General features: G+C 36.6%; 1 protein-coding gene, 1 long non-coding RNA gene and 1 pseudogene across 8 annotated transcripts in view; 1 reads left to right on the top strand and 2 right to left on the bottom strand.

The window, feature by feature from the left end:
* Positions 1-18,787, bottom strand: part of ATP6V0A1 (ATPase H+ transporting V0 subunit a1) — a 51,423-nt gene extending 32,636 nt beyond the window's left edge. For 6 of the 7 annotated variants that reach the window (XM_016150874.2, XM_016150878.2, XM_016150879.2 and 3 more), the window contains exons 1-5: positions 18,679-18,787; positions 16,630-16,791; positions 6,356-6,434; positions 5,082-5,179; positions 4,390-4,518 (exon numbers count right to left, since the gene is read on the bottom strand). In XM_016150874.2, the coding sequence (XP_016006360.1) occupies positions 4,390-4,518; positions 5,082-5,179; positions 6,356-6,434; positions 16,630-16,746 (423 nt within the window). In that variant the 5' untranslated portion in view covers positions 16,747-16,791; positions 18,679-18,787. Of the gene's footprint in view, positions 1-4,389; positions 4,519-5,007; positions 5,180-6,355; positions 6,435-16,629; positions 16,792-18,678 lie in introns of those variants that run through there. The other variant, XM_036222383.1, reaches the window with a different exon arrangement.
* A 153-nt stretch (positions 18,788-18,940) lies between these two features.
* LOC118603892 lies at positions 18,941-19,782 on the top strand. The gene is made up of 2 exons (XR_004951442.1): positions 18,941-19,286; positions 19,447-19,782. It is a non-coding gene; the product is annotated as an uncharacterized LOC118603892 (long non-coding RNA).
* Positions 19,783-26,005: 6,223 nt separating this feature from the next.
* Positions 26,006-26,124, bottom strand: LOC118604862 (annotated as a pseudogene).
* Between the last annotated feature and the right edge of the window lie 266 nt (positions 26,125-26,390).

Raw genomic sequence — 26,390 nt, 5'->3', positions numbered from 1 at the left:
TGAGAATATAACTCAATTCAACAATTTAAATGAGTGAAGTGAAGAAGGTAACAGATATTAAGCCAATATAGAGCGTGTAGGCTAGTTTAATTGTTTAAATTTAAAATGATTTCCACCATGACAGTTTATACAGTGAAATGAGGAGGAGAGGGACATTCTCAGATGGAGGTCTATGTTCCCTAGCCTCTCCCTACGCAACACATCCTACCACCTTTTCCATCCATTAGAAAGGAGAAGCTGCCCTAAAAAAATAAAGACCAATTGATTTCTCCACTGCCCAATCTCCCCAACTTTCATATTCATGCACTATTTGTTTGACCATAGACAAGAAGCAAGCCAAAATAACCTTCTTTTCAAAGGCAAAACTAAACAAATGAACAAACAAAAAATCAGGAAAATTTTTCTGCATCATTTTCACTCTAAATTTCAATTTGATTTTACTCCTGTCAATCTCATTATCAAAAAAAAAGCCACATGAGAACCTCAAGTCATGACTACAAATGTAAGTCAGAAAGCCTAAAGAAGTTAAAGCAACTGTTTTGGGAAGTAAATCCTAAAAGCAGGATCAACTTTGATCCAAAAAAAAAAAAAAAAAAGGAAGGGCAGGCACGGGCATGCCGGTAGGGTAGAGAAAAAGCACTGTGAGATTTAGAAAAGTTTAAGAGGCGACAGCAGGGGCACGAGTTCCCACTTGCTGTCCAATGGGAGGTTAGGGGGCTCTTTTCGTTTCTACTGAAAGTCAAATCGGCTGACTCCAGGATTCAGACGACTTGTATTTCAACATGCTCTTGGGATGTCCCTTGGCAAAAAAGTAAAATTGACTGCTACTCAGAGACTCCTGCCTACTTCCCCTCATGGTTCATAAGACCTGGTGTGAGTCAACCCTAAAGGTCAGACTCAGAGAGAACGTATGTGCTCTAACGGGACAACTGATGGAACAGCGCTCCTCCGAAGACTGTATCTGAGACTCCCCGGGTATAAAAAACAAAACAAAACAAAACAAAACAAAAAACAGTGGGATTAAAATAAATAGAAACTTATAATTATTTCTAATTCATAATTTCACTACTTTATGCTCAAGAATCCTAAGTCTTAGAGAGGACAGTTAACAAGTTTTAAATAATATAATTGTGCCTAATGGGAAACTAGGATGACCAGACCACCGAGGATCTTTAAATCAATCTCTAAATGCAAGTCCTCCAGCACCTAACTCCTAACCTGGGTCCTCTAGCAACAATAACAATACTGCCAAAGTTCCTCTAAATTACTTGCTCTGCCCTCTGCCTTACCTCATCCCCCAGTCACAATACTGAAACCACGCTTCGAAAAGAGAAGTAACAGAGCTTCAGTACTATTTCTACCCTTAAGCATAAGTAGCATATCCAGTTCAAGCTACATCAATTACCAAGAGCAAACACTTTTACTTCTATCTACATTCAGAAAGAAATTACATTTCATTGCCTAAGGTATTCGCCCAAGCCCCAAAGGAGATGGCAGATGGGAAAGAAAAGTAAAGAAAGCAGATGGATGGAAAACTCAGAAGGAAAGGAAGGCAGGGATCTGCATGCCATTAACCATTACTTTTCCAGTCTTCTTTACGTTCTCATATGTTATGGTGCTTATGGTAAAAGATGCAGAGAAATCTCTCCAGCTCTTACAGTTCTTCATAAGCAAGAAGACTGAGAAAAGGATAATCATTAACAAGTCATTTTAAATGCTCTGGATAAGAAATGGCTAAGTCGAATTCGTAATCATCTTAAATCATAAGAATATTCAATATGTGTTTACCTTTTCCCTTCTATACATCTCACCAATCATAACCCCTACACCAAAAGATGGAAAGAATCATCATCTGATTTAGCCATTTTTTGCTAACTCATTATTATAAATTATTGATCACATTCATCGAAAAGAAGGGTTTGAAATTGGTAGTGTTTTAGGCCATTTGCAAACCTTATAATTTCAGGCATAAAAGAAAATCTCATGAAAAAACTGTTTCCAAGACTTGAGGGTCCCAAGCTTCCTTATCTTTTGCATTACTTAAAGCGGGCCCTCACGTGTGCAAACATGCTTGTTCTGTGGTCTTGTCTCCTGTCATGGTAGTGACACCTGAATCTGCTGTTTGGTAATAAACAGGGCAAGGGCTGTTGAAAGGGATGTGGCTGAGGCTACGAGCTAGTGGCAAGAATGGGCAAGGCACTGATGATCACACACTTGGAGGAAAGGCAGAGTGGCTCTTGGCAGATTTCCTGCACTGGGAGGAGGGTGCTGGGAATGAGAAGGACTGATGATTAAAAAACATTTTACGGCCAAGGCCTGGTGCTCAAAGGTACTTCCAAAGATTAAAAAAGAAAAAAAAAATGTTTGGCATGAGTGGGCGGGGGTAAAGCAACTCACCATGGATTGGGCCTTACATCATGAAGATTTAGGATGTGCCTCCCAGCATGGGCGTTTCATGTTTAGACTTACTGATCATGAAGAAAATTCCTAAATCTATAACTTACGATTTAAAAATCGTATATCATCTTTCCATGTGGTTCCTCGTATTTCATTTTTACTACATATTTTTTTTAAGTAATAAGATGAACAGTTTAAATTACTATTTCCCTGAAAGTCATCCATTTCAGTCTTTATTCAGAATTTCTCCTGGAATGAAGTAGACCAGGAAGCCTATTCCAATCCTTAAACTCAGGAGGTTATGAAAGATATTTTCTCATACTTCAGTAACATTCCACCAGTAAACAAAAGGCTATATCAAAAGAGAAAAAAAGGACTGGGGGGAGAATTAAGCCCCAAATGTGCTAGAAGGAGCTGAGCTTTGATCTTGAGGCCAGTTTTACATTGGACCTGTGGGCGGCAGCTTGGACGCACTTAGAAAAGTTCACATCTGTGAACACATGGAGGCATTGTGTCTGGGATGTTTCCTGACATGACTAAGTGATACGTTTCTTGAGCATAGAGACTATGTCTTACCCATCTGATACCTCACAAAGAGCAGGTGTCCATCAAATGCTCAGTGAATTAATGAAGATAAATACAATAATCTTTAGGCAGTAAGCATACTGGAATTCTAGATTACTTATTCATTTAAAACCACATGCCATAAGTGGCCATACCTGTTGTAAGAGACCTGGAAGACTTGGAAAGAGTTAATCACACTGTTTCACACCCTCTAATGTGACCACATTGGGGACTGGTGAAAGATACTGCCATCTGTCTCAAAACTCTCAACTCAATGAGCAAGCTGAATATTCACACTAAACCTCTCCCGATACAGAGCCAGATTCTGATCCATGGGAGGGCCATTCAATTGGATTCATAAGAGCTTTTTCCCCTTTCCCTCACCCCAGCAGATCTTTTTAATTAGCATGGCTTCTCTGAATCAAATCCTTAGTTACTGAGAAATGTATCACATCTTTAGCTGACTTTCTCCAGCCCAGTGGTTCTCAAACTAAGGCGCCTCCATTTTTTAAAAGCTTTGCCACGATTTCTTTTCTTTTTCTTTTTTTTTTTAGCAAAGGAAATAAAGAACTTTATGGGAAGGCATACTGAACACTGACTAGAACAATCTCTGAAGTGTCTGATGTTGCTAACCTGGTGGGCAAAGACACTTGTTAAAAAGAGAAGTGACTCATATTTTAGGCCACCAGTAAAAGCATGTCCAGATGGAAAGCTAAGACTCCTCCCCAGGTTTAATTAGTAGAAGGAAGCCTTCTAAAAGCCTTACTCCTAAGCCCTTCCATGGGGTCACCTCAGCAAGCTGCCACCTGGCAACTTAGTCGCCTACATTTACAAACCAGGAACTTCTTAACATTTTTCCCTATAAGATAATGCAGTTGAGTTTATGTGAAAATCCAGGAATTCCAAACAGGCGTCCTACCAATATTTCCATATAACATTAAAAAAAAAAAAACTTAAAAAATTACAGTGTGACATGTGCTATCTGAAGTCGTTAAAAATGTGCTCAAAGGTTGATAAGAAAACAGAAAATTAAAATTTGAAGACAAAAGGTTTAGAGAGTAAACCTGTGTTATAACTTCACCTGTAACCAAATGTTTCTTGTTGCTTCAACTTTAACCTTAAACATTTACTTACCTTAAAATAGAATGTAAAAATTTCAACTAATTATGTTTATATAACTACTGCAGGGTTCCTTTCCTATCTTGAGATGAAAAACTGCAGAAAATGTAAAAATATACAAAACTATGGCTGGCTGGGTACTGCATGACAAATGGAACATAATCTGACTAAATCAAACTAAAACAGGGTGTAAAAATGGTATTGCTTTCAAATTAGCAAATTAAAAATAATTATTGGAATAAAAACATGGCCCACTTGTGCTGGTGGATTTATCGGCTACTTAAATACTAAAAGAAACAATAGTCTGACCTCATCAAAAAACTGCTGAGTTTTGCGAAGTATAAATTTTAATTCAGTCAGTTCCAGGAAGTTTCTCTTCAGAGCTTCCTGGTTTGTGTTGATTTCTTTCAGTTCATTTTCAATCTTCTCAAAATTGGCCTACAAAAAAAAAAAAAAAAAAAATCCAAACTATTAACTCAAACTAAGCTCAAAGTGCTTGCTCTGAAAGACAGATAAATTCAAACCTCCTACAGAACTCCTGACACCCTGACAATTCAAGGATATCTTATATTGACCCTGCATATATGTGATTTTGCCAGGGTAAATATTTTCTTTGTGAAAAATGTTGCTTAAAATTGTCCTTCTTTGCCTATAGATTCTATTACACATGTGGTTGAATTTCTCAGGGGACTTCAGATAGATAAAATAAATATTTAAAAGTCTATTGGGCATTCATTTAGTCTATGAGATAAAAAAAAATTAATAGATAAACTGACATTAATCCAATAAAGTTTTAATAAACATTTATCTAGTGGCATGTGATATTGTTTCAGATACTGTTCTATACAACAAAAAAAGGGGCTTCTTTTTAATTCCATTTACAAGAAACATGCAATCGATAGTGCTGACAAGGACAGCAAGAATTACCCTACTCTCCATCCATGAGAAACGTCTGCATTTATGTAGAAAGGAACTTATCTGGCTTCCTCAGGGTGGTTTACCTCTAGGTCAATCATGTCCCGCGGGAAGGGCACCTCTGGATTTTCACCAGTGTCCATTATTGGGATATTAGCTTTTCTTATCTCTTTCTCAACAAATCCTAAAATGACAGAATGAAAACATTCATGTATAGCACATGCCAATATTTGAAGGGGGGGGGGAGGGGAAGAGCCCAAACCCAGCTAAAAAAAGCTTCATTCTAAGAAAGAGACTTTCACATAAAAGAAGCAGAACATGTAAATCTTTCTTCCTCTACATTCCTCTTTTTCCTTCCCCACACTCTAAAGCACAGCTAACCTAAAGAGGGTTATCATTTCACTACTGTCTTCTTTCCCTCTTCTGATCTTCAAACTGGTCCCCACCTGCTTCAGCTCTCCACCCCATGTGACTGCTACCCCGGAGTATGGTGGTTCTGGTCATAGGTACTGCTGGCAGAGCAGAACTGTAACAAGGCCAATTCAATAGAAAATTTGCTAATTGACACACAGTGAGACAACTCCAAATCAAAAGGATTTCACAGATTTGAAAACAATCAGGTCAATTTAAGTGAAACATAACAAATGAAAAGCAAGAGGAGGAATAAGACCCAAAACACCAGAAAAGTGTTTCAGGTGACGACTACTTACTTGTTCTAGGACGGGGACCAAATACATGTATCAGCTAACTAAAAGGTGGCATAGTGTAGCAAGATCTTGGGTTTTATAGCCAGACGGAACCTGGATTCAAATACTAATTCTATCATGACCAGTTACATTCTTGGGCAAGTCACTTAACCTCTCTGATCCTTGGTTTCAAAGATTAGAAATTAAATTAAATGAAGTTAACACCCATCTTGAAGGGATGTTGTGGGAAATGAATGAAATAAAGTATATGAATACCCTAACTTTCAATAGGGCCTTTAAAAACGTTAGTTTCATCCCTCATAAAGAGCTCAGATGAAGAAGTGGGTATGCTGACAGCTGCAATCGATGGCGGTGCGGGGCCCCTCAGAATGCTATCATGTAGTACTGCTATAAAACCCCTCCTACAAAAAATAACCAGTGTTTTCAGCTTGTGTAGCTTTGTCACTTCAGACAAGGTTTCCATTAAGCACCACCTAGCCCAAACAGCACAAATCCTATTGGATACAAAAAATTCTTAACATCAGGATCACAAGATTTTTCTTTTCTTTTTCCCCTGTAGCATTCTGTTCCTTTAGTAAGAGGAATAATAATGTCTCTAATTTAAGACAAATGACTCATTCTAGGAATATCGTACAAGTCCAAAATGCACATACGAAGCTTTCGATCCATTTCTTCACATCTTCTAACTTCATTTACAAATTTCCTCTGGAAAACATTCACATCTGGGTTTAACTGCAAAATAAGAACACAGTACCAAATATTCAAACACTACACCTATTTCCTGTTTCACAAGCAATACATCTTGCAAACTGGAAACTTAATTTTGTATCAGTGTATGATGCAACACTACTAAAAACTGTCTACTGATCCACATAATCTACTTTGGGGCCAGTCACAGCAACTACAGATAAAAATGCTTCCCTCATGGCTGCAACATATTGTTGGAATGGAAGCAAATTAGACAAAGCACAGTGGTATGAAATGTTCTTCCAGACCAAAAGTTTCGGTGAGCCTCCTGTCCTCCACTACCACCAAAAATTCAGACAATGGATATAATAAACACTCTGTGGTTTTCCTTCTCTCCTTCTTCCCAATCGGAAGAGACAGAAGGCAAACTCCTCTTGTTCTTCTGTCCTAGGGCCAGGCTGGTTTATTCATTCATATATCACGAGTAACTTTTGAAGCAAGGTCACAGATATTCTGGGAAATACAAACAAGAATAAAAGAAGCTCCTACTCATTAAGAAGCTTGGAATCTAGTACAGAAGAAAGATGAACATAACCAATTAGATAATATGTGATAAATTCTGTAAAAGTAATAAAATAAAGAATGACTATAGTTACTCACTCAACATCTATGGGGCACCAAACTGTGCCAGATACTGTATTATATACTGATATAAACAAAGAATAAGATATATCCTAGCTTTGAGGAGCTCAGTCCCAAAGAAGAAACAGACACAAACCAATTAATACAATTTGTTGTGATATATTTTATTAAAAAGTAAAATATTGTTGGCAGTTTCCTATAGAGTTAAACATATGACAACCTACCTCATGGTTGAGCATTCCACTACTAGCTACTTATATAAGGAAATGAAAATACACCCACAGAGACTTAAACAAGAATGTTTACAGTAGCTTTATTCACAAAAGCCCCAAACTGGCAATGATCCAAATGTCCATCAACAGGAGAATGGATAAAGACATTGTTGTATATTCATACAATGAAATATTCAGCAATGAAGAAGAATCAACTAAGAATATACGCAAAAACAGATAAATCTCAAATTCATTAGGCTGAGAGCAAGAAGTAAGACATGAGTTTGAAATGTATTTCATTTACATGAAGTTCAAGAACAGGCAAAACCAATCTATGATGATGGAATCAAAATAGTAGTTACCTAAGGGAAGAAGTGAGCACAAGATAACTTTCTGGGCTGCTGCAAATATTCAATATCGTGATTGGTGTGGTGGTTACAAAGGTGTATAAATTTACCAAAATCATCAACTCGTACTCTTAAGGTCCATGCATTTCACTGAATATAAATTTTACCTCTATAAAAAATATGGTGATGGGGGTGGGGGTAGAGGATGAGCATGCGCAGTAGGAGTAACTAATTCTATCTTGGGCATAGAGAAAAAAATGTCAAAGGTAACCACCTGAGCTGGAACTAGGGAGGAGGAAACGGAGTTCGCCAAGCGGAAACAGGCAGAATGGAAGCAGAAAGATTATGACAAGTGACTCGTGACTCAGAGACATAAATAAATCGTATATTCAGAGAAGGGGAGACATTTGCTGTAGTTGAAGAGGGGGGCTAGGACAAGAAGCAGGCAACCTCATCCTATGGGCAATAGGGAAACATGATCGATTTTTAAAAAATATTTTTTAAATAAATAATTTGAAATACATATATATTTTAAAGATCTTGTTGTGAAGAATAATATTGTGTGTAAAGAAGAAACTGTAAGAAAGACTGGTGACAGAGAAACTAGTAATCAAATTATTGGTATTATGATATTAATATTAGATAGACAAAACCTAAGGCAAAAGCATTATTAGAAACGAAGAGAATCATTACATAATGATAATAGGAAAAATTCTCAGGAAGGTGCAACAATTCTAAACTTGTGTGCCCTAATAAAATGTTAGTTCGCTTTTTACTGAGCCTCCCATTCAGAAATTTCCACTTCAATAAACATGACACTCTGAAGTGAAAGGCAGCCATGGGAACTACTGGTTTCATAATCAGGAGGCAAGGTTTACCTGCAAGTCACCCCACAGTCTGCTTCAGATAAGGCATCTTGAAATACTTAGGCAAGGTATCCGCAAAATATTTCAAACGAAAATGAACAGAACCACAAGGAGAAACTGATAAACCTATCTACATTATGAGAAATTTTAACCTATATTTTAAATTATTGATACATCAAATTTACTAAATAAGAATAGAGAACATTTGAACAACATAGTTAGCTTAATCTAATACACACACACACACACACACACACACACACACACACACACACTCTTTCTCCCTGCATCCAACAAGAATTGATTTATAAAAACTGGCCACAAAATAAATCATACAGCAAGTCTCAATAAAGAATTGGTGCTTTATAGACAATGTTCTCTAATTATAATGGAATTAAGTTAGAAATCAGTATCAAAAATACAACTTAACATATTTGGAAATTCTAAAATAGTTCCAAATAATTCATGGCTCAAAGAAGGAATTATAATAATTTTTTTGTTTGCTTCTGAATAGCTGATTTTAATGGTGATGTGTCTAGTTTTAAATACATACAATCATGCCCACATTTGAAAGAATAAAACTTACAGCAACCACGTTTGCCATGAACAGTGTTGTATTTATTTTGTACTTAATGTCATTAGAAATTATTTTTATTTTTTAGCAACTGAGAAAGTCTAGTTCAATCGATCCTACAGATGACATGACCTAACACATGACTTTCTCCTCCCCAAAAAGCAACAAAAGAAAACCCACATGTTATTTCATTTAAGTAAACTGTAGTTGATGAATGACACAAATACATGTTTATAGACAATAAGGCTTCAGATTTGCAAGGCTGGGAGGCTGTTTACCACTGTCTGGGAAGAGCCTAGGTAATTGACTACAAAAGAACAATTTCGTTAACTCTTGTCTTTAATAAGTGATATGTGAATCTTGATGCAGTATTTCATTCATTAGACTAATCCTTTCATCAGAAAATTGAAGTTTATGTATGTTTAAGGATTTGTGAATGATTTCAATAATTCTTTACAAAAGATCTTAATATTTAGTGTTTATTAACTAACATATAAAGCAACTTAAAAAGTTAGAATGAATAAACATGCGAAAGATCAAACTTTGTAGGATGAAACTAAAGTGTTATTTAAAGGGAAATTTATAGCCTTAAATGCATGTAAGAAAAAAGACTAAAAATTAATGTGCTAAATGTTCAAATTCTAGAAGTTAGAAATAGATAATAGGAAGTAGAAGACACCAAAGAACAAAAATGAAAGGAAGTCTTATAACAAAATAAAGTCCTCGAGAAGATGCCCCAGATCAAAAGCTGGTTGTATTTTCCTTAGCATTTTATTATTATTTTTCTTAACAGCTGGTTATTTGAAAAGACGAAATAGCCCAAATTCTTATAAGACTTAAAGAAGGCCTAAATAAACATAATAAAAAAAGTAACTACCGACAGAAAATTTTTTTTAAAATACTAAAATAAACTTTATGTCAATAACTTCTCAGAAAGTTTGGATTGCAAATGCACAATTTTCTAGAAAAATATAACTTACTAAAACTAGCTTAAAAAAAAACAAAACAGAATAAACCTATAAGCTAAAAACACCAGGCCTACAAGGTTTAAAGATAGATTCTACTAATCATACAAAAACTAGATAAGCCTAAATCTTAGAAAAATCATTCCAAAAAAGAGGAAAATGGACGAACACTCCTCAACTAGTAAGAGACTGGCCAGTATAACCTTGACACTAAAATAAGAATAGTTTGAGAAAGGATAATTATAGACCAACATCACTTAAAATTTAAATAAAAAATCTTAATAAAATATTAGGAAACTGAACCTTAAAATTCTTTTGAAATATACCTTATAAAGACCAAGTTGAGCTTATCCCAGGCTTGCAAGCATAATTTTACATTTTTAAAACATCTGTACAAATGGCCGATAAGCATATGAAAAGATGTTGCACATCACTAGCCATGAGGGAAATACAAATCAAAACCATTGTTAGATACTACTTCATACCCATTAGGATGGCTATAATTAAAAAAAAGTGGGGGTGGGGGGGCGGAATAAATGCTGGTGTAGATGTGAAGAAACTGGAACCTCATACATTGCCGGTGGGAATGTAAAATGATGTGGCTGCTGTGGAACACAGCACAAGCTGTCTGGAGGTTCCTCAAAAAGTTAAACATAGAATTACCATGTGACCCAACAATTCACTCCTAGGTAATACCTAAAAGAAGTGAAAATAAATACTGAAATATCTGTAACAAATGTTTACAGCAGCATTACTCACAATAGCCAAAAAGTAGAAATAACCCAAACATGTTCATCAACTGATGAATGAATAAAAAGGTGGTGTATATGTGTGTATAAAATATATAAAATGGAATATTATTCAGTCATAAAAAGAAGTGAAGTACTAATACTAATGTAGTCAAGATGGATGAACCCTGAAAACAATATGGCAAGTGAAAGAAGCCAGTCACAAAAGACTGCACATTGCATGATTCCATTTATATAATGTCCAGAATAGGAAAATCCACAGAGATAGAGATAGATTAAATGGGTGCCAAGGGCTAGGGGAGGGGAAGATGGAGAGTGACTGCTAATGGGTATAAGGTTTCTTTTGGGGGTGATGAAATGTTCTGGGATAGTTGCACAACCTTTGAGTACACTAAAACCACTGAATTGTACACTGTAAAGGGCAACTTTTTTGGTATATCTTGATTAAAAAGAACATAGGCAGTGGAATCAGACAATCCTCGGTATAAAGCTTTGTGTCCTTTGGATAGTTATTTTCATCTTTGCCACAGGTTCCTAATCAGTAAAATGAGAATAGTAGTCTCCACTGCTCAAAAATAGGTTCTAATTTGCAGGGTTGTTGAGAGGAATGCCTGAAATAATAATATGAATCATTCAACGTGGAATCTATTGAAAAAATGTAAATTGTCACAATAGTGTTAGAAAGTAAGGGACTGAAGAGTAGAAAAGAAGTCTGTCAAAGAGAAGAATGGACAAGGAAAATAAGACTTCAAACAAGTTGGAGGAACCATGTCTCTCTAAAACCCAGAGTGGTATCTTTCGCAAGAGAAGATAGATATCGGCTCGTTCTTATATTGGAACCACTTATTTTAATATGTTGCATATTTTCAGATAAAAAAGATGCAAAAGGAAAGTTACGGCATAGATGAACCTTGAAAACATTATGCTAAGTGAAAGAAGCCAGTCATGAAAGACATTTTATGATTCCATTTATAGGAAATGTCTAGAATAGGCAAATCCACAGAAACAAAAGTAGATTAGTGGCTGCCAGGGGTTGAGGGGCATGAGAAGTTGGGAGGATATGGGGAGTAACTATTAATGGGTACAGGGTTTCTTGTTGGATTAATGAAAATGTTCTAAAACTGATTTGGTTATGGTTGTATAACTCTTGGAATATACTAAAAATCACTGAATCATATACTTTTTTAAAAAATGGACAAATTGTATGGTATGTGAATCATATCTCAGTAAATCTGTTTAAAAATAGTAGGAAAAACCTGGACATGTAATTCACCAAATTAATAGATTAAGGAGAAAAAACACAATCATCTCAATAGATGAAGAAAAGGCACTCAATTAAATTCCACAACCATTTGTGAAAATAACTTTAGAAAATGAGAAATTGAAAGGAATCTGCATAACCTAATAAACAGAATTTTCTATGTAATAAACAGATGTAAGAGTAAACATCTTACTTAAATTGTGAAACATTAAAAAAGATTCCCTTTAAAGTCAGGAACAAGACAAGAATGCCATATGACAGATACAGTCCATAACATTTTGCCCTATTTCCTTAGTGACAAAAATCCTAATTTTGTTCAGGGCAGCAACTCCTCAGTTGAAAAACTACATTTCCCAGATTCCCTTGCAGCTAGTATATGCCATAATTCTGGCCAATAATAAATTAGAAAAGTATGCTGAGGATTTCTGGCAAAGTTTTTTTTTTCTCCTGATATTAGTCCTTCCTCCTTTTACTTCCTTGGATGAAATGTCTGGAGCTGTGGTAGTTATCTGTAGGAACAAAAGCCAGATGCTCAAGGACAAACAGATACAGAATGATCTTCAGACGCTGATGACAGTGTGGAGCTGGCTTCATGTTACATTAGAAAAGTATACCCCTATCATTTGGGCTTTTAGTTACACATGGGTCAACACAAACCTAACCAGTTTTAGCTTGCTGTTCTTCTTCTTCAACATATTACTGAAGATCTCAATGTATATGGTGTATAAGAAAAATAAAGAAAAGGATAAGAATTTGAAAGGAAGAAACAGCTTACTTTTTAATGATTCAGTAAAAAAATAATATATATATCAAATGTGGCAAAATGTTAACAACTGGCAAATCTACATAAGAGTATTCGGGGTTGAAATTTTTCAAAATAAAAATTTAGAAAGGAAAATACTAATGAGCAAAAAAGAAAAATAAACTTTATATATGACAAAATATGCCATAAACAAAGGAAAGAGACAGGAGACAGTCTGGAAGAAGTTATCAGTAAAGGAGTAGAAAGAGATTAGCTTCCAGAATGCATAAAGACCATTTACAAATCCTGCCAGTCAACAGTCAAAAGACAAGCAAACCTAATAGCAAAACAGGCAGATGATATTGGGAGACACTCAGGGAAAATGAAACCCATTATATCCAATAAACAGATAAAAAGATACCAAATGTACTAATCTGAAAAATGCAAATTAAAACAAGAAGATAGCACTTCATGTCCATTACACTGGCAAATTTCTTTAAGACTGAGCACAGAGTTGTTGACACAATTGTGGCATACAGGAACTCTCAACCAGTGATGGGAGCATGAACAGGTACATGCACCGTAAAGTACACGTTGACAGCATGTAACGGTCAGAGATGCACACGATATTCAGCAATGCCTTTCCTAGTTATAATCCCTGGGGTACCAGCATTTTATTTGGCTTTTTATTTTCATTCTTTCATGAGTGTTCAGTGAAGTTTTCCAGAGGCTCATGACATATGTTAAGCAGACTGACTACAGAAGCAAATATGAGAATCCAGCTATCTTCTATTAATTCAGACACTAAAAGATTTCCAAAAATGTAAAAGCAATACCACTCTTCTCACTATTATTTTTTTTTGTTTTGGAGAATATAGTTATTTTTCATTAAAAATGTTATAACATGTAGTTGGCTTTTTATAAAAATTTTAAAATGATTTAATAAATATATATTTTAAACATTTCTCAGTTTTAATATTCAATGCAGTAAATATCGATAGCTATAACTTGCATTAAAGCCATATAGGGTCCTCAATAATTTTTTTAAAGAGATTCTTATACCAAAAAGTTTGAGAACCACTGTCCTGGAGAAACTATTATCCATGTATATCAGGAGACATATACAAGAATCTTCATTACAACACTGTAATAGCAAAGAACTACAATCAACCTAAATGTTCGTCAGAAGGTAAAAATGATAAACTATATATTCTTACAATAACTATAAAGCAATTTAAAGGAATGAACTACACTACATGGAATGAACTACATGGTTAAATACCACAAATGTTGAATTGAAAAAGTACCCGCAATATGATACTATGTATATAATTTTAAAACACAAAATTATACTATATATTATTATTTAGCAATATATATTTGGCAAAAGTAAAAAATAAAAATGTATGGAAATGATAAAAGCGAAAATCACGGTAGAAAATTACCTCTGGCAAGGAAGAGAGAGAAATGAATGGCAGAGACGAAGGACAGGCAGGAGCATTCAATTATATGCAGAATGTTTAAGTCTTAAGTAGAGAGTAGAAACACAGGCATTCATTATATTATTCTCTATAATTTTTTGTATTATTGAAATACATAATAAAGTTAAGAACTCTGAATAGAAGGGAGACACCATAGGACCAGATGAAGGATTGAAAACCAAGGGTAACAGGTTTGATTTAGGTTTCAGGCTAGAAAACCAGAAAAATGTCAATGCCATTAGCTCAGGTTTAGGATGTCAAGATGAAGAAATAGTTTGCGAGAAGGGAAGATGTGGGTATTCTGACACACAAGCTTGAGAAGCAGAGATGACAACAATCTTAGAGAGTAGTAAATTCGGGGAAGGTGTTTGGGAGATCAGGGCCAGAGATACGGATTTAGGACTCACTGAATAAAGATGGAAGATTTGAGAACAGATGAAATCACACACACACATGCGCACACACACACACGTGATAAAGGAAGATGTGGGTGTAGAGAAGCTTATCCAGAGAGAGCAGAAAAGAGAGCTTGAAAAACAATGACATCAAGGACGGGGTAGAGAAGAGAAAGGAGAGGCTGGTGGAAGAAAATGAGTTCTCAGAAAGGTAAGAGAAGGAATCTGAGTCAGGTAGGCAAACATTCCAAAAGAGATGATACAAAAGGTTCACAGAGCTCTTCCTCATGTGAGGACACAGTGAGAAGGCTCTAGCTATGCACCAGGAAGACAGCCTTCACCAGAACATGACCATGCTAGTTCCTCAATCTTACACTCCGCAGCCTCCAGAACTTCTATCTTACAGGAGCTCAGGGGGACCACAAATCCAATCTGTAGTAATTCTCCCTGATTCTGGATGTATGGACCACACGTACTCAAAAACTGGAACAATCTCCATATTGGTTCCCTGACCCATGGAGCAAAAGCCATTATGGACTTCATGATGACTCACTATACTGCTGACATGCTGAGAGAACATACTGAGCTTGGAACAACAAGCTCCTTATACTTTGGTCATGAAAGTACATCGAGCAACACCCAACAGTACTGGAAGGGAAAAGAGATGAATCTATAATGATTTTAAGATTTCAACACTATTCTCTCAAAATTGAGGGAAGTAGACCCAAAATCTGTGGGAAGAAAAGACCTGAACAACACTAACAGGCGACTGAATCTAATTTACATTTATGAAGCACTTTACCACCAACAGAAGAATACATGTTCTTTACAAAGGTGCACATAACAGTAAAGAAACCATGTGCTAAACCATAAGACAAATTTCAATAAATTTAAAATTATGCAGTGTTAAAAAAATGAAAAAAAAAAAAAAGAAAGAAAAGCAGGTTCAAGAAATAAAGCACAAAAAAGTAATGGACATTTGACATCAAATTTTATGAATACATGTGATAAAAGTTTTATAAATAATCTATCACCCACTTCCGCAAAAGCTACAATAATAAAAAATTAAATTGCAATAAGAGAATTTGATTAAATATTTTTTAAAAAGGTTCAAAGAGAATGAGGAATAAGATGACATTACTAGATTATATTTGTGCAATTTCAGTTCAGACTGAGAACTTCCTGTAAGTTTGCCAATTTCAGGAAGCCAATAGCAATGAATCCCACACCTTTCTGACCACTCCTCTTTCATCCACGCATTCATTCCAACAAATACTGATTGAAAAACTTGTATGTGGGTTCTAAGGATACAATAATTGTCTTTGTCTTTATGGTGCTTAGATCATAGACTCTAATCAACTACTCACACTGAAGAATGTAAAACCACAACTATAATGAATGCTATCAATGGGAGGTACATGGAGCTCTGAGATTAATTGTTAACTCCCCTCCCCCTTTCAGAAACATATATTGTGTCTTCCTGATTAGATTCTATGCCCCACAGGGCATACTTTTTATGCTTAGACTGTCCATTTTCTTTTGATATCTTCTCTAAGTGCCAGGCATAATGCTTCAGTATATGCTTAGTTATATACTATATATCTGTAACTGAATGCTTCAGATTTTATAATAAATGTGTCCTACTATATGGAATGGCTATGACAATTTTTTAAAAAATACCTTGCTATGGGTGTTAAGGAGCCCAAAAGCAAAGTACAAGCCTCGAAAATGTTAGTTTAGTGTCCTCCACCTGCATCTCAAGCAATTACCTTGAGAATGTTGAGGATTATCCTCAGAGGGGGAGCTAGTAAAAGCATGAAAGGATTTGCACACAACATTCTCACCTCTAGAAAGACAACTCAGAAAAGGGTACCAACAATAATATATTACAATGCTGTAATGTTATTTTTGTAAATAAAGAGCAAAACATTCATCATAAGGCAACTGGCCATGACAAGAAAAATACAGTTCAGTGGTAATCAAGAAGCAACCCCGCAACTACTTACATCACGAAATTGAACCTTTCCGAGTTCTCCTAATTCACTGACACAACAATAAGCAGCTTCTGACTGTAGAAAAAGCTGGGCCAGCGTCATCTCCTCACTCCGGAAAAGCTCCCCCATGGCGGCAGAATGTATGTCAACTCAGTACTTGGATTTCTCTCCAACCTAAGGCAAAAAGAAAAAATTACATGTTCTTGAAAATTACTAAGAGGGCTAAGAGCAAACAACATCCCAGCAAGACCCTTTTGTTTTGCATTTCATATCTGTCATCTCATGCTGACAGGTGTTTAAAAACTGTTTTCACATCCTGCTTAGAAAGATAGAAAAAAGAAATTGCAAAGGCTGTTACTGAATCCTCTCCCTGCAGAGTGCCTGATGAAAAGTCATTTCCTTTGCTGTCAACATCAGGATCAAATGACAATATTTTGGGACATCTCAATACTACATAAGAATGTAACTAGATTAAAAACAGGAACTGGGAATCCCAAACAGCTCTTTAATACCCTGGACACAATATTCTGCGGTAGCGACATTCACACTGCTCTTTTTCCCCCTACTTGTGCCAGGAAACAAACAGAAGAGATCTCAATTACCCTTTAATAAAGGATGTCTCCATTGCAACTCGCTTCCTATCCTCTATTACCCATTTCTATCAGCCAAAGCCCTAGCACTACCCTAAAGCTACCACTAAAAGGATTTAAGCTTTCAAACTCCTCAGAAAGCACCATTTTCTCCTGAAAGAATCTAAACACATAATCATTATCTAAAAAACAGCTTGCATATTAAGCTCAATTTCAAGTGAAGCATGACGGGAATACATTGATAATGACAAAGCAGTTTTAGCAAGCCGGAGACTAAGCTTTTCACCTCTGCAGCTTTCTGTTTCTTATCCCCACCTTCAAGAGTAATTACATTGTTCCATCTGTTAAAGCTTCTCATGCATGAGCCAATAAAGGTTTCATTTTAGGGCTGTCTTATCGCTGCCGGGTAAGAAAGACAATTGGCGCTATCAGTGGTCCTGAAACTGCAATTATTCATTCTCAATCAGCTATTGTAAGGCGCAGGCTATGCAGTATCTAAACTCAGCAAAATGTATACTATTTTTAGCATTATGAGAGCATCTGTAATGATAGGTGAAACTGACATCAAAGGCAGCTACTTTTCTGGAAGGCTAGGAGACATTTTGAGAAATCCGAATGAGAAAACCATTGTGCATTTGATGTTCAAGACAGCAAAACAACACACTCAGAAGCAAGGATTTTTCAAGAGAATATATAGCTTGACTTTATGATTGTCTATACTTGAATTATCCAAAACTGTTACCACCCCAACACACATCCTTCCTCAACAAAGATTCCACAATTTCTAAACACATAAAATTATGCCCGATCGGCACAGTGCAGGGGCTGCCAATATTGACAGCCTCCAATTAGTTACCTCTCTCCTTCTGTTTTCTAATGATTAAAAGCCTTCCTAGAATATCTCTATCCCACTGAAGCCAAAGAGAAAACCGAATGGGCCAAAGCGATGCCGTGAGCTGGCGGGATGTCACGAAACAAAATATAAAGAAACAGTAATTCTGCACAAGATGAGTCCAAATAAAGCGCCAGCGCGCCCTGTCTTACTACTGTCATTCACTCCTCACCTCCTAACAAGGTATTCAAATTCACCTGTTTTATTTCCTGTGTACTCAGAAATCAGGAATTCTCTGAGCCCAGGCACACCTACCTCCTAGAGTAGGGACTAAATAGGGGAAATCCTCAACCTGGGAGCCCCTTTAAGAAGCCCCCCCCCCAATTCTTCGAACATCCCAATAACCTTCAGTTCCTCCATCTACCCCTTAAATGAGCGAAGAGATTAGAGCCTCCAAATGGGAGTGAACCTCCGGTTCTTCTGCCCACAGGAAGGGTGCCCAAAGAGGGGTGAAAACCCCATTTTCTTTCAGATACCTAAGATCCCTGCTAATTACTTTGACAAGCGAGGGTCTATTAGGATTTCCTGTGCGCATCGGAGACCGCTCCCTGTCGTGCTGTACCTACAGCCCCTACTCACCTCCAGCCGCAGGGGGGGCCACTGCAAAAGCCGCCGCCGCAGACCGAGTCCGCAGCCGCCCCAGCTCTGGGCAGCAGCGCCTCGACGTGCGTGCGTCCACAAAGCCCCGCCCCCGCGCCGCCGCCGGCCGCCGCCCCCACGATGACCTCATTGCAGCCGGCCAATGGGGTGCGGCCTTGGCGGCTGCCGCAGTGCGGAGTTGCGGGGGCGCGGGTGAGACCCTGCTTGCTGACGCCATCTTGTTCCCGCTGCTGCGGCTTCGGGCCGGGTTTGGTGGGTCGGGCTGGTGGTGCAGGTGCTCGAGACCTCGAATTCCTGATCCTTTCCGGATCCCTGCTCCCTAACACTTATCCTGCAGGCAATTCACAACGTTTTCTTCTCGAGGGATGTTGCATTAAGAAAGGAGAGAAATTATTATGAAATGCGGAGCGACTTGATTGCTAAAAGTGCTAGATCCCGTAGTAAAGCCTTGAACAAGGACTCGTTCACTTAACTCTGGAAAACCCGTCTTTAAAAAGATCCTTGGTTTAGTCCCTCCAGCAACTGTACGGGTCTATTTTTCTCCAATTAACAATGAGAAAAACGTAGTAAGACCGTGTATTGTGAAGGTATGGTGGATTCTTTTGGGCCTGTTCTACCACATAAGTTTTCTATTTCTCAAAAAAATTTAAAGAATATTTTTTTCAATGCTCAAGTGATGCCTACATGTTCTTATAAAAACGCCTTTCTAAAATATTAATATAAATTCCCTTTTCTTGGCATTTTAAGGACTAGAGATCCCAAGTCGTTTGTAAGAACCAGAACTGTATCAGGAAAAACTCAGCAAACCGGTTGGACAGTCTCCGTGGGTGGTGGAACCCTATTGAGATTCAGGTATAACGAGGAAGAGACATTTCAGATAAAGACCTGATGCTGATAATTTTGTCTGCCTGGCAAAAACATCATCAAGCCTGCTTTACCAGCCTAAACGAAATAATGAAGGGGGAAAAAAAAAGGACGTTTAATTTGAATTTTCTATTTCACATTGTGAGTGAAGCTGGAACTTGACTTCATTACAATTTAATTGAGGAGTAGCACCTTGGAGAGGCCCAGACCCTCCCTTTTCACCTGCGATCTTAAATGCTTCCTAGCTCTCAACTTCCCTGGCAAGGCAGATAGGGACCCACATTTGAAATCCTGCCAAATTTTAGAAAACTATTACGCCATGACTGTCATTTCCTTCCTCTAAGACTTAAAAATGTACTTTTTAGACCTCAGAGCCAGCTGCTTGCTAACCACAAATTTTTCATACTCCACTTTCAAGGCTGCCTTTCATCTGGACTCCCTCAATTCCCTTGAACTCTTTCATGGCTTCCTTGGAAGTCTATCCTCTTAGAGCTCCTTTTCTGTCTCCTTTCATATCTTGCTATCAATATTTCTCCAGTGTTCTATTTCTTATCCCTCCATGATCTCTCCCTTGGTAGTCCTACCTATTGTCAGGCTTGAATGTCTATGTGTGGGACCCATACCTATTTTTCTATCTACTGCTCTTCTCCAAGGCTCAGAGATAGAATTTCAAGCTGCCATAGTTTCAGTAACGTCATTCAGACAAATAATGCTTGCTAAGGGCGTACTATGTGACAGACTGGGTGCTGGAGATAGGAAAGTGAAATGGACATGCTTCCCATCCTAGAACAGCTCACAGTTCAGTGAGAAATAAAGTTCCAATAATTGAGGGTGCGGAGGAGGAAGAGAGAAAGGAAGTGAGTGCAATGATTAATATTTGCTATGTACCAGGTACTTTTCTAAGTGCTTTATAAATGTGAACTTGTTTAAGCCTCACGACAATATCGGGAGGCAAATACTATTATTATCCCCATTTGAAAGATGATACATTGAAATTGAGGCATAATTATTTACCCAAGGTCACTCAGCTAGTAAATGGCAGAGCAGGATTCAAACTCAGCCATTTTGTCCCTATTTCCTGTGTGTTAGGTATGGCACTTTTCTGCTTCTACTAGGAGTGCTCGTCTCAGAATCCAACGTGACTCAAATAGCGATCTGCCATTTAATATCTATAACCTTAAGGCTGTAAGCACAAGTTTCTTCCTCTGTAAAATGGGGTTAATAATAGTACTTACCTCATATGGTTATTTTGAGGTGTACAAGGAATCTCGCACATGCTTGACACTCAGCCTGCACTAAAGTTTTAGCTATCATCATTGTCATTATTATCGTTGAGAGACAAAATACTGATTAATAGACCTAAGGATGTCAGAAAAGCTTACATTGAGATGACATGAGAGCAGAATTTTAAAGGATTAGAGCTCTTACTGAATAAAAAGCTGTCCCTTCCCCTGAGGTCCTTGATCCTGCTAGTGGCATTATTGTTTTTCTAGTTACCCAAGCTCCAAGTTTAAGCCATCTTTAATTCCACGTTTTTCTTTCCACATTTAGTCAGTTGCCACATCTCACTAATTGTGTGTCCTGCATTTATTTCTTGCCTTTACCCCTTTACCCTTTTTATTTCCATTGTCAATAACCTAGCACAGGTCCATTTGCCTCTCTCAGACAACTAAAGCAATAGCCTATGGGAGGCAGCATGATGTAGTGTAGTAGACCATGAGCTTTTGTAACATCCTGAACCAGGCTTGAGTCTCCCTTCTTCCATTTAGTCCATTCAATATCAAATGTAAGACGAACAAATCCCAGCTTCAACAGTTACAAGGTGTGTGAACTAGAGCAAGTTAGTTCACCTCCTTGAGCTTTATTTTCCTGATTGGGACACTCGTGGGACTTTTCTGTTTCTCTTCTATAAAGTAGTACTTTCTACGTGATTTTTCTATTACCAAACTATAAACTCTTTTCTCCCCTAGTACTGGGCCTATTAATTCATAGTAAGTATACCATTTCTCGAATGAATGAGTGAATGAATAGGTGATCCTGGAAGAATCACCTTCTAATAAAGATCTGCTAACAACAAAAGAACACAGGTATTCAGACAAAAAGGAAGTATGTTTACATCCTGCCTCTCTAACCCCTTTGTTCTATGAACTTCATTGTCTGTGGGGAGGAGAGCTTGTGACAGATGCTTGTATTCTTGTAACAAAAATGTGAAGGACAGCTGGGAAGGGTTCAGAGCAGAAGCTAGAATTAGAAAATAAATGTCTGTGGAGTCAGTGAAAACTTTGCAGGATCATCAAGTTCAGTACAATAATAGTGCTGATGTCTGTATTCCAGTCACAGTTCTCGAAGTTATTCTACATTGAAGCATACCTATGAGGAAAATGCTCTTTTAATTCAATGAAGAATGCTTTTATAAAAAGCTTTCAGTCATAAAAAATCCAACATTCCTGCAGCAAACATCTAGTAAATACATACTTTATAACAGGCATAATGCTAGAAACTAGAAATGCAAAGATGAACACAATCTTACAGTCTGTCAGGGGAAACAAACAACTCACATAATATATGTAGTATACCAATGACCGGAACAGAAGTCTGTGGAAGCCCAGAGAAGAGCATTATTAATCCTGCGTGGCCATGGGGAAGGCTTTATAAAGACAGGACATGATGAATATTGAAGGATGAATAGAAGTTTGTTCAGAGGAGGAGATAAAAGCTAATAAAATAGAATAGAAATAGTATTAATATTAGAAACTAAAGTCAGATTTATTTTCATCACAGTCAGCAAATACACTAACTGTGCCCAAAACTGATCAAAATATTTTGATCCAGAATAGTCACAATTATGTTGATTTTTGTCTATAGTTGCCTGTATGCTTCTCTGGGGAAGAAAGAAGACAAAAAGGATTGTCCTTATGCTTTCTGTCACTGGAACAAGTACAGCTTATGTCCAACAAGATCAAGTATAAAATTCTGTTGACCACATAGCCCTAGAAGATGTGAGCAATTCCATACGAGGACCAACCAGTACTGCAGTTTTGGTGTTTGAAATGAGCAAGCTGTTTCTTAGCATTTGTGAAAATGCCTAAACGATAATTACAAAATTAGTTTTTCACTTCCAAGACAAAGCAGAGAATGGAGACAGCGATCTAACAGAGTCTCAAAAGGTTAAGATTTGTCCCTGAGTGGAATGATTAGAATAAATCTCTTTTTTCTCTCTTTTTTTTCCCTCTATTTTTTAGTTTGAATGAATGCATAGCAATTGTCCAAATTCCATCAGTGAAAGGTCAGCTCATGTTGGCTCATTCAGCTTTGATTCCTAGAAAGGGCCTAGAACAGAGTATTAAAGTTAAACCAAGTGTTTTGAAATACATATTTGCTTGTGTCTGTCTTTTCCATATGCTTTCTGTATTAGTTTGCTAGGGCCAGTGCACAAATTACCACAAACCGAGTGACTTAAAATAACAGAAATTTATCCTCTCACAAGTCCAGAGGCTAGAATTCTGAAATCAAGGTGTTTGCAGGGCTATGATATTTCTAAAGACTGTAGGGAAGAATCCTTCATCCCTTCTTCTTAGCTTCTGGTAGTTGCCTGAAAGGAGTGAGGAGATACATCACTCCAATTACTACTTCCATCTTTACATAGCATTCCTCTCTCTGTATATCTGTATCTTAATCCCATATGACTTCATCTTAACTTAATTACATCTGCAAACAACCTGTTTCCAAATAAGGTTATGTTCACAGGTCAAGGTGCACATAAATTTCGGGGGAGCACTGTTTAACCCAGTATATTTCCCTTACCAATTCTGAGAAGGAAATTTTGCTCTGCATCATTTTCCAACTGTTCACCTGCAAGTAGTTGGCAGCAAACAGTAAAAGTTTGATTTAAAATTTTATTTTCTCATGTGAATTCTTTGAAATAACAGTAGCTCAGTTTAATGATTGCTTATGTCTAGTCGAATAATGTTTTTCTCCTTTCTATGTAAAAAGGAACTCTAATTCTTGAACTAGTCTACCAAGGGTCCGATTTGAGTGTTGGATGAAGAAATTCTCCTGCCACAACCTTTAGGTGACCATCATTCTTGAAATGTCGATTTACAATTTGTTTTCATAGAAGTAGTCTCTTCTGCAGTTTCAGTCTGAGTTTCTCAAAATAACTCTGCTTTTACTTTCAAAGCCTGTCAATGTTTAAAGTCTTTCGGTAAAAAGTAAAAATCTGTTCATAATAGATTTTGAGGCTTCCTTTGTAGCTCAAGGAATGTCAGCTTTCTTTAACTCTGTTAATGATTAAATCCATGAAAATCCACAAGGAGATATGAATGAGCTTAAGGCATGTGACATTTTATGCAACCTTCCAGGCTCTTGTGACCAACACATGAGGCGAGGAGCCTCTTAACTTGTGGAAATTGAGAAGACCATGAAAGAGGCTTTTTAAAGAAAGAAAATTGAGAAAACATGAGAAAACTTGAGGTGGGGAGAAGGGAAAGATTGATTGACACAGAGCAGAGAAGTCTCTCTGTGACATTAGACCTGAAGAATTTGCCCAGGAAAACAAGAAACTAGTTCAAAGAGGTTTCTGAAGTAGAAAATCTGGCAACTGTTTCAGTACTGGGTTTCTAGTGTCTTGAAAGAAAGAGATGAGACCTGCAGTGAAGAAATACTTTGGAAAATTCCAGTAGAAGGGATCTGGTTGATTTAATGGTCAAGGGATAGATCTCACTTGAACTGTTGTTTTTCTATTGCCTAGCTTAGTTCAGCATTCAACATATACTTCATAAATATTTTTGAAAGAAAGAAAACAAACCTGGAAGTATAGTTTCTTTTGACAAATCGGTGTGAGTTATTTGTATTTGTAATCATGTACTTACTTAAGGCTGGAGATTGCAATGCTTTACAGTTGAAATGTTTTGTTTTATGAAAAGTTGGATGGGCTTGTGTGGTATTTTAAGGAGGGAGTTGTGGGGGAAGGGAGTCTGCTTGAAACTTGTAGGAAGGATATATAAATGCATGTTCTTCAAGGAAGAAAACTTTTCTTAGGGGAAGCAGAGAGTTATCCAAGAGATAACTTTCTGTTGGATATTGCCTTGAGCCCTATTTTAACTATAAGTTTCTTTTCACTTGGAGTTTTAGAGATTCTGAATACAGGTGAACAATGATTTCTACTTAAAAAATATATATTTTGGAAAAAAATATTTTTGGGGGTGGAACTTAAAATTTTCTGGTAATATGTATAATTATTGACAACACTAAATTTGAGTTAAAAAGTGAGGTTTTAGAAGTTTTTCAGTCAACTTTTTACATGGTTCTTCCATTCTTTCATTCAATACAAAGTTTTGGGCTCGATATGACACAGGCTTCGGTATAGGACATTGGACAAGGGCTCTAACTTCAAGGAACTCAGAACCTATAATACAATAAAGATTTTTGTTAGTAATATATCAATAGTACTGTGGATGCACTGATAAAGGCATCATTATCTATGCTTTGAAACTATTACAGAAGAGATGAAATTTGAATTGAGTCTTAAAGGATAAATAGGTGTTTGTTCACTGTAAACCTGGTCTGTTCTCTGCCTGCTTTTTCCACTGAAAGTGATTCTACTACCTCTCTGCAAATTGTTTCTTTCAAGACTGAGTTGAAGATCAATCTTCTAATAATAACAACACTACATATCAGATTTTATGGGATATCACTAAAGTCGCATTCAAACAATGAAAAAACTAATCATAACTTTAACTGTTTATTAATAAATAAATAAAGTAAATAAACATAACAAGTTTTAAAAACACTACAAAATAAACCCCCCAAAGGCAGAAAGAATAAACTCAAAATGACTTAAAGGATAACAAATACAAGAGCTAGTTCTTATTGAATATCAATAAAAATAAGAAAACTTCTGGTAAAGTAAGAGAAAAACTATAGATAATGAGAATGAGAATTGGTTTTAACCACAGATACAGAAGATCTATGAAGCCAAATACTATGTAAAATTATAAATATAAATATTAATACAAATTTATAAAAATTTTAACACATGGGGTGATTATTTTAAAAAAATTATAAATAAAACTTTTATATATTTCATTAGATTCATATGTATTTCATTTTTTGAACAATTATAAATGTATTGTATTTTTAATTCCAGTTTCCATGCATTCACTACAACTGTATAGAAATACAATTGATTTTTGTATGTTTATTGTATATCCTGTAACTTTGCTGAACTCATGTGTTCATTCTAGGAGCTTTTTTTTTTTTAAATACATTTCTTAGGATTTTCTACATAGACCATCATGCCACCTGCACAAAAGCACAGCTTTTTTTCTTTTCTCCTATCTGTATGCTTTTTTATTCCTTTTCTTGCTTCGTTGTGTGGGCTAGCTCTTCCAGTACTATGTTGAATAAGAGTGATAAGAGTAGATATCTTTTTTAGTTTTTAAGCCTACAGCACCCGGTATTCCTAGGTGGTCTCCCATCCAAGTACTAACTAGGCCTGACCCTTCTTAGCTTCCGAGATCAGACAAAATCAGGCATTTTGAGGATGGTGTGGCTGCAGGAGGGCAGACATCTTTGACTTGTTTCCAGGCTCAAGGAGAAAGAATTCAGTCTTTCACCATTAAATATGATGTTAGCTGTAGGATTTTTTTTTTTTGGTAGATATTCTTTATCAAATTGAGGAAATTTCCTCTTATTCCTAGTTTTCTAAAAGTTTTTATCATAAGTAGTTGTTGAATTTTGTCAAATACACTTTCTGTATCTATTGATATGATCTATGTTTTTCCTTCTTGTTAATATGGTGAATTACATTGATTGAATTTTGAATA

This window comes from Rousettus aegyptiacus, unplaced genomic scaffold, assembly GCF_014176215.1.
Source record: "Rousettus aegyptiacus isolate mRouAeg1 unplaced genomic scaffold, mRouAeg1.p scaffold_m13_p_6, whole genome shotgun sequence".
NCBI lineage: Eukaryota > Metazoa > Chordata > Mammalia > Chiroptera > Pteropodidae > Rousettus > Rousettus aegyptiacus.
The sequence above is the reverse complement of the archived record's forward strand: the minus strand, read 5'-3'. Positions and strand labels throughout refer to the sequence as shown.